General features: G+C 56.7%; 1 protein-coding gene across 2 annotated transcripts; it reads right to left on the reverse strand.

The window, feature by feature from the left end:
- Positions 1–1,720: 1,720 nt before the first annotated feature.
- Positions 1,721–7,122, reverse strand: Mapk15 (mitogen-activated protein kinase 15). Of its 2 annotated transcripts, none has more exons than XM_041672491.1 (14): positions 7,033–7,080; positions 6,752–6,927; positions 5,730–5,828; positions 5,608–5,637; positions 5,389–5,479; positions 4,840–4,970; positions 4,593–4,756; positions 4,296–4,435; positions 3,637–3,694; positions 3,119–3,256; positions 2,913–3,018; positions 2,604–2,808; positions 2,396–2,499; positions 1,721–2,321 (listed from the first exon to the last, which is right to left on the reverse strand). In XM_041672491.1, the coding sequence occupies exons 5-14, from the start codon at positions 5,390–5,392 to the stop codon at positions 1,773–1,775; spliced, it is 1,599 nt and encodes a 532-aa protein (XP_041528425.1). In that variant the 5' UTR covers positions 5,393–5,479; positions 5,608–5,637; positions 5,730–5,828; positions 6,752–6,927; positions 7,033–7,080; the 3' UTR covers positions 1,721–1,772. The 2 variants fall into 2 exon arrangements, with proteins under 2 accessions (XP_041528425.1, XP_041528424.1); XM_041672490.1 differs by lacking the exon at positions 6,752–6,927 and having other exon boundaries at positions 1,803–2,086; positions 2,193–2,321; positions 7,033–7,122.
- Positions 7,123–8,248: the final 1,126 nt, after the last annotated feature.

Here is an 8,248-nt window from a genome sequence, read left to right on the forward strand (position 1 = left end):
ATCCCAAGAGAGCAAAGACATGAAAAGAAAGCCACTAAGTAGTTCCTTCTGACTCCAGCAGCTGAAGAAGGGAGGATACTGGGATTTGGGCAGTGACTGGATTCATGCTATTACATTTCACTGTCAAAAAAATCCCCAAGTTCCTGGCCAGGTGTGCATGGTCCCCTAGGAACCGGATGAGCTGGAGTGTTTCCTAGTCTTGGCATGCTCACTGCCTAGCTTCTTAGAGCTCATGGTCTGGTGTCCTGTGCGTCACTGCTCAAGCTCAGACCTGTTGAGCTCTGCATTGCAAAAGTGGAGGCTGGTAGTCCTTCTGGGGGCTCTCTGAGACCCCTGGCCGCCCCTTCACACCTTTCTGAAGCAGCGTATTGTGTTCTTACATTTACAATAAACACAATGCGCACAAACTCCCAGAGCCCAGTGCTGGGGAGGCACAGGTGAGCTGGTCTCTTTAAGTTCTGGGGCAGCCTGGCACAGCAAGTTCCAGGCCAACCAGAGCTACACAGTGAGATCCTATGAGGGGAAAAAAAAAAAACCCAGCATGTCCCCAAATAGGTTTAACTGTCCAATTTATATGAAGCCTTTAACCCTGTGGCCTTCCTAGGTTCCTTTTTGGAAAACCATGATTCCTGGTGGGGAACTCTTAATCCTCCATGCTGGCACAAATATGTCTCCCATCCCTGCAACCCCCATACAAACCCCTGGCTCTTTTGGGCCATCATGTAGACCATCATCTGGTTCTCCAGCCTTCAAGCCCAGCAGACACTTCTCAACGTTTATCTTTCAGCTCCTGTCCAGCCTGAACCCTTCTGCCCTGATAGCCAGGTCTTGGCTTGCAGGCACGCTGATTTCTGGTGTTCACCCTCAGACTCCTTGCTCTGTTTGTCATCAACTTGGAGCTATGCCTCAGCCTCTTGAAACCATGCACTGACCACATTGGCAGTCAGCCACTTCAGGAGACAAACCTTTTGGCTCCAGTTCTGACTGGCTCTCCGCCATGTTGGAATCATACCCACCCTCTCCTATACCCAATCATTTGCTTCCTGCCTCTGTCTCATCTAGCCCAGTATCACTGCTATGCAGGTTCCAACTCTGCCCAGCTTCCCCTACCTTTGTCCCTTTTGTCATTTGCCCTACTGTGGCCAACAGATTTAGACAGCTTCCCTAGTCAGGTGGGGAAACGGCTTTGGCATTCCTGCGTTCTGCTCCAGCCCAGTTTCTGAGGCTGTGTGGGGTACTTGATTGCCAACACAAATCTGAACTCACACCAAGTACTTTGAACAGTATTGTCCCCTGAAGATTTTGCGTTTTTTTTTTTTTCTTTCAAGATTTTCCTCTTCAAGTGCTTCCTGTCCTTTTATCAAGACCTGGAGACAAGCCTGTCACTGTGTGGTTAGGTCACAGGCTGCAGTCACCAACAAATGGTAGCAAGGGCCAAGAGAAGTGCTGCACCCTCTCCTCTTTTCTTTATGTGGCTCCAGTCTTAAGTAGTCATTGGTGACCTGCACCTGGGTGGGGAATGGCGCCACACTCCTTGGCCCAGAGGACTAGGCTGAGTGGGCAAAAGCCTCAGAGAGCAGACATGGTACTTTGTGCTAAGTATAGGATTCGGATATAGAGCGCTCAGGAGAGTGGGGCTCAGGAAAGATTTAGGACCTAGGAAGGGAGTCCTCCGGTGGTAGTGGGTGAAAGATGACTTAAGTGGGCTGGGGGAAAAAAAACCCATAACTTTATTGGGGAAAAAATTGTTGGGGTGGAGTGTAAACTACCATCTACTCCCCTTTAGGAGAGAGAGGCTTGGGGAACCCTCCCGGAACTCGAATGCAGAGTGACAAAGGAGGGAGATGCGCTGGGGGCTGGGGAACGGCGCCGGGTTGCCACAAGGAGACGGGTGGGCGGCTCAAGCACGCGGTCCGGGGAGTAGAGGCAGACGGCCCAGCGCCGAGCGGCACACGGTCCCGTAGGCCTGAGAGTAACCGCCAAGCGCAGCTCTGGCTGCGCCCTGGGCCCCCTGCGAGGCCGAGGTGCCAAACATCCTTCGACCGGGTCGGGGTTCCGGGGCCTCCCGGGACAGGCGGGAAGGGACCTGCACGCAGGCGAGGGACTTGTTCAGGAGGGAGAAGAGTGGAGCAGGGCTCTGGGGGGTACGAACCGCACTGGAGGGAGCTGGGAAGGGCCAGGGCCGGGCTCACCCGTCGCGCGCCGGCCTCCCTCGGCCCACCGCCCCGGGCCAGGTCACTGCGGATCAGGGCCTGATTGGCCGCCTGAGCCGCGGCCTGTGAAGTCAGGGAGGGTGCCACCACCCTAACGTTTGTCTTCACCTGGAAGGGGTGCGCCACAGGGTCACGGAAAGGTACTGCAGAGGCTCTTCCGTGCCCACCGAACCTCGACTTACCCCTGAGGGTGCTGAGGGTGGCTGCGCTGTGGCCCCTGGTGGCCTTTCCCCCCTGCCTGGCGGCGGAAATTGGAACAGGGGGTCTGAGCTCTGCCTGGGGACTTCTGTGGGGTCATAAGAGCAACCCCCGGAGTTAGGTTCCCGCTGCGCACGTTGGTGGTCCTACAGAGAAGGGGCCAGGGGTGCGTGGGAGGCAGGCAAGGCTCACCCACGTGCTCGGGGTTATGAGCAGGGTTATTCTGAGGTCTGGGTCCGCGTTTTCGCGCAGGCGTCTCCGCGGGGACCTGGGGGAGGACTCCGGGCTTGAGCAATTGAGCCCGGGCAGGGGAAGCCCTGAGCTCTACCCGCGAGGCCGCACCCCACAGGCCTTCCTCTCGAGGGCTGCGGCTGTTCCCCCTCCGCTCCAGGATCATCTGCGGGATGGGAGGGGCGCTCAGAGGGGGCACTGAGGTCGCTGCAGTAAGAGGCTTCGAGGGTGCCCGTGGAAGCGGACGACGCGAGTCCGCAGTCCCAGCACCTGGTACAGGCGGTTGCGATACTCTGGTGCAGAGAGCTGGTCTCCTTCGTGCACCGGGAGCCGCACGTCGGATCCCCGTGTCCACTCGCGGTCGGGGCAATGGAATCTACCGGACCAGAAAGATGGATCCAGGCGTGACGAGACCCAACTTGCAGGAGAGCAAGCCATTGGGGCTCCCACCCCTGTCCGCTCTCTTAGAGTCTCACCTTTGCACGTAGGGGTGTTGCAGCGCCTGCTCCGCGCTAAGCCGCTTATCCGGAGCAAACGCCAAGAGTCGTTTGAGGAGGTCCAGGGCTTCTGGGGGGGTGTCTGGCGGCAGGAGGGCGTCCAGCGTCTGCCGTGGCCTGCGGGCAGCCGCCTGTTGTCTCCTCTCTAGGGCCCTACCCGTGGCACCTTCTGTCTGTGGCCTGACCTCCGCTGTTCTGCTTGTGTAAATCCCACTCTTGTAGTCCCCTTCCCGAGGTTGTCACCTCTTCATCCCCTCCTCCCAGCTCAGAGGGACGCTCTCCAATAAGGCTGGGTGTTCTCATTTTTGGGGGTTGGGTCTTGTTTTTTCTTTCTTTCTTTTTTTTTTTTTTTTTTTTTTTGTAACTAAAGCTTTAAGAGTCAGAGAATGAGCGCTGCAGCTCTGGGCTGGTACAAACTGGTTCATGTGCCAGCTGCTACATGGCGGCCCCCTCCTGCGACCTGCCACCCCTCCCCCACACCTAAAAGTTCCACTCACTTGGACCCAAGATTCTGCAGAATCAAAGCACTGTAGTCTGAGCCAAGGCCCTGGAGCTCTGTGGATGGGTGGAAGACCGGCATGAGCAGGCAGGCTTGGGAGGGGGGGGGGCAGCCATTCCTTCTGGTCACATAGATAATAAATAACCTCTCACAGAGTCTGTGGTCTAGAAGGTCCAGGTGAGTGCCCATAGCTGTGTCTTACCTGGAAATCACACACTCTCAACATGATCACATAGAGGATGCTGGGGTCACACCTCCCTTTGGTCCTACCCAAAGAGTAGGAACTCTCTAAGAGTACCAGGCATCCAGCCGGCTTTGAGAGGTGTCTCCCTCTCGCCATGCCCCTCTGCAAAACCGCTGCTCTCAGCAGCCAGCACAGACACGGCACTCTTGTTCCCCTGGACCCTCTGCACTATCAGCCTCTTCCTGTCACTGTTGGCGTGCACTGTCCTGTGGCCAATTCTGCCGCTGTGCACCAGGCTCCAGAGCTGCTCCTGGGCCCTCCATCCACGGGATTCTTTTCAGTGTTCCCGGGTCAAATGACTCTCTCCTCTGCACAGTACTGGGGACCCTTCCACAGTTGTGCCCTTGGGCTCTCATCATCCCATGCCTAGGGACAGGCTGCTGAGGTTGGGACCTCAGTGTGTACATGCTCACCCTCCATGGAGGGCAACGGGATGGTCTCCAGGATCAGCTCCAGCTGGTGGAAAGTAGATGTGCCAGGAAACAGCGGCTGCCCCCGAAGCATCTCTCCCAATATGCAGCCCAGGCTCCACATGTCCACCCCAGGGGTGTACCTGGGGCAGGAAGGGGTGTGTGCAAGGGCAGGGAGCAGAGGCAGAATGGGAGCGCAGGGAAAGGGCAGTGAGTATTCAGGTGGGCCCTGCAGGACCAGGATGCAGGGTACTCTATGGGACCTGAAGGGACAAGGTAGACTGGGTCTCCAGCTGTTACCATCGGCTGGAGAGAAGAACCTCTGGAGCACGGTACCAGCGTGTGGCCACATACTCCGTCAGGGCCTGGCCCTCAGGTCCCTCAGGGAGGTCACTCAGGGAGCGTGCCAGGCCAAAGTCACAGAGTTTCACCCGGCATGCAGCATCCAATAGAACATTGGCTGGCTGGAGAGAGGAACGGGCTTGAGACCCACTAGGCCCCGGAGCATGGTGGGGCCAGGGACCTGTGGGCACAGTGTGGACCCAACCTTCTGGTCCCGGTGGATGACACGCCCTGAGTGGATAAACTTGGTGGCCCTCAGGAGCTGGTAAAAGATGCACCGCTTGTGGATATCCTCCAGTAGTCTGCCCTTCTGGATGACCGCGTTCAGGTCGGTGTCTGGGAAGGATACGCAGGTCAGTCTGGAGGGTGAAGAGTGCAGGTCTGTACCACTTTGAGCCTGCACCAGCCCTCGGCCCATCCTGGGCTCTCTCTGCCTGGCTACCGGGCTACCGAATCTGTCTTCACTGTCATTGCAACCAGAATGGTCTACGGAATTATTTTCATCCTATTCCATGTTCTTGTTTTACAAACTGAGTGGGGAAAAGGAGAACACAGCAAATGAGGGACAAAATGGGGAGCCACCACCAGGCCAGTGCAGGCAGGGTCAGGGGAGAGTCAAACCTCACCAGCTTTATGCTCAGGTTCAGGGGGCAGAGGGAAGTGACAGATACAGCGTGGGCCAGGGGCCATAGGAATATCAGAAAGGAGCCAGGCTGCTTAAGCAGGGCTGGGGTCTGGCCAAAGCCTCACTCACCCATGGACTCAAACACCAGGTAAATATCCTTGTCATTCTCTGCTGGGATCACATCAAGCAGGCGGATGATGTTAGGATGGTCCCCAAACTCCTGGGAAGACAGACTGTTGCTGCTGCGGGGCCAAGGCTGTGCTCAGGGCCAGTAGGGCCAGCTTCTCCCTTGTCTGTGGGGACTTGCACCCAGGGAAGGGAAGCGACAGGATGGCCTGGGCCTCTTACCTGGAGAAGCGTGACTTCCCTGAAGGTTCTCTGTAAGAAACAGAAATGCCAGGAAACCTGTGGTGCTGGGCCCCTCCTACAGCTCACCACACCCCCCCCAGAGACCTTCCCTGCTCACTTACCTGAGCATCTGTCTGGTCCCTAAAGGCATCAAAGATTTTCTTGATGGCCACTACATCACCAGTCCTCCGATCCACTGCCTTCCACACAATGCCATAGGCCTGGGGAACACATGGTCAGCTTGCTGAACATAAGTGTACACACATGTACACACGTACACACACACACACACACACACACCGCCCAGCTTTGGATTCTGGGAGGGGTTAAAGTGTGACAAGACCTGGAGCGGCAGAGCCTACAAGGGCAGCATCTTCTAGAGTGGGGGAGGGGAGGGAGGATGAGAACTGGAGAGGTTCCTACCAGGACATGAAGCCATAGTGGGTACTACTGGGCTGTCTCTGGAATGACCTTTGACCCCTCTACCTCCCCACACATTCTCACTATATTTCTCTACACTCCCACACCATCTGCTTAGCAAATTCTATCAACTTGACCTGCAGAGCATAGCCAGGGCCTGACGGGGCCCTTCCCTCCCTGCTCTGCTGTGCACTGCGCACACTTCCAACATCTCCTGTGGGTTGGCTGTCTACTCTCTCTGCCACTCCCACCCATCACCGCCACCGAGCCTCGCCAGAGTAGACAGGGTGAGCTTTGTAAAGTGAATGTTATGAGCAGCTGCTACAGCTCGTCAATCAAAAGCCAAGGTCTTGGAGGTGCCCTGGATCCCTTCCACACCACGGGAGCCATCACTGTTGCTCTCTCCCATCTCCGCCTGGTTCCACGCATAAAAATGTAGTGTGTCTCCACCAGCCAAGCAGATCTTTGCCTCGGGGCCTTTGCAATTGCTGTTTGCTCGTTCCCCTCCACGATACACAGAACACACCCCCACGATCACACACATTCACGCATACAGCCCCATCTATTCAGACCCAATTACAATCACGAATACACCCGAATTCACACACAGCTCCTACTCTCATTCTGTGAACCCATACTTAGACTTCCTGAACCTGGCTATGTGCTCCTGAGCAATGCTGGGAGAAGCCCTTCACCCTCAGAAACTGGAAAAGGCCAGGCTTACCCAGAGCAGCCTATGGGAATCCAGAAAGGTAGGGAATGTGGGCGGAGCACCAATACAACTCCTCCTGCGACCTGGGGACCCTCGCGACCTGCATTCCTGGGCGAGGTCCCTGAGTGTTACCCAGTTTCCTTATTGAAACGTGGGTCCAGGAGCCTCGGAGGAGGCAGGACGCGAGCCTAGAAACCAGCATCCCGTGTCAGAAGAACTAGACCTTGAGGGGGCCGACCAGACCCCCAGGTGACTGCAGTGCCCCTCGGATGACGGGGCGTCCCTGCGCTCACCCCCTTCCCAAGCCTTCGCTTGATCCGGTATCTCTGGGCTACGTGGCGGTCCACCTCGGCAGCACACATGGAGAGAGGCAGGCGAAGGCTCTTGGCGTTCACAGACTCCTTCTCGGTGCTGGACCTGTTGATCCGTTGGCTTGGGAACGGCGGCCGCGGTGTGCCTCCCTGCGCTTGCGCCAATGGGCGGGGTTTGTAGCCAGCTCCACCTGTTCGCTTGGGTCCCCTGGTCAGTGCTGCTCGCGGGGTGGGGGTTGGGGTGGGAAGGCTATCCCTGAATGCCCTGGGCACAGTAGCATCGCCCGCTGCCAGCCACTGAGTTGGGCACGTCTTAGGATGCAGAGGAAACTGAGCGTCGGTCATTCAGAGCCTGTCTCTCTCAGGAACGAAGTTGTTGGGTACAAGAGTGGATGAAGACGACAAGGTCAGGGCGTGGCGGGGGCCCTGGACCCGGGTAGAAGAGCACTAGAGTTGGTGACTGGGAAAGGCGCCAAGTGGGAGTGAGTCCAGTGTGTTTGGGGTTCCAGGCCTGCTTGTCAGGGGAGTTGGATGGAGACCAAAGGTTTGGGCCACCCAGAGGACCAAAGCACTGGGCCATTGTTGTGAGGGAGGAGGTTGCAAGAGGCAAGGAGGTCGTGATTATGCTGGGCTGGGGACACCACACAAGAGCAGGAAACACTGCATGAAAGTGGATCAGGGCTGCTGGAGTCTTAGTCTGGATGTGGGAAGGGTGGCGGACCTTGGCTGACCAGAGAGACCTAGAATGCAGGGTGTGTGGCTTAGTGGCAGAGCCCTTACCTAGCAGGCAGGAATCCCAGAGTTCCATCCCCAATATCCCAACAGAACAAAAACTGGAAGATGCCTATTATGCCTCCCCCAAGCTACTATGCCTCATTTCCTTAAAGAAACCGGGTAACGCCCACAAACCTCATACCCAAAGGCTGGGCCCCCAGCAGCCACAGGGAGAATGATTCCGATGTTTCACTCACCTATCAATCACCTACTTCCAGGGCCCTTCTCTTGTTTCCACTAGATGCTCTAGGGAAGCCTGGTCTACTCCAGTCCCCTACAGTGAAGAATTGTTTTTAGCAGGGCTCAGAGTCACATGAGCAGGGCCCTTAATGAGCTGAGCTATACACAGAGTAAGGGCAGGAACTGTGTATGAGCCTGGGTGAATACCAGCTCATCTGCGTGCATTCGATCTTAGACATTGGAG

The sequence above is a fragment of the Microtus oregoni genome, unplaced genomic scaffold (genome assembly GCF_018167655.1).
Source record: "Microtus oregoni isolate MIOR12 unplaced genomic scaffold, Mior012 000022F_ref0000154, whole genome shotgun sequence".
Classification (NCBI taxonomy): domain Eukaryota; kingdom Metazoa; phylum Chordata; class Mammalia; order Rodentia; family Cricetidae; genus Microtus; species Microtus oregoni.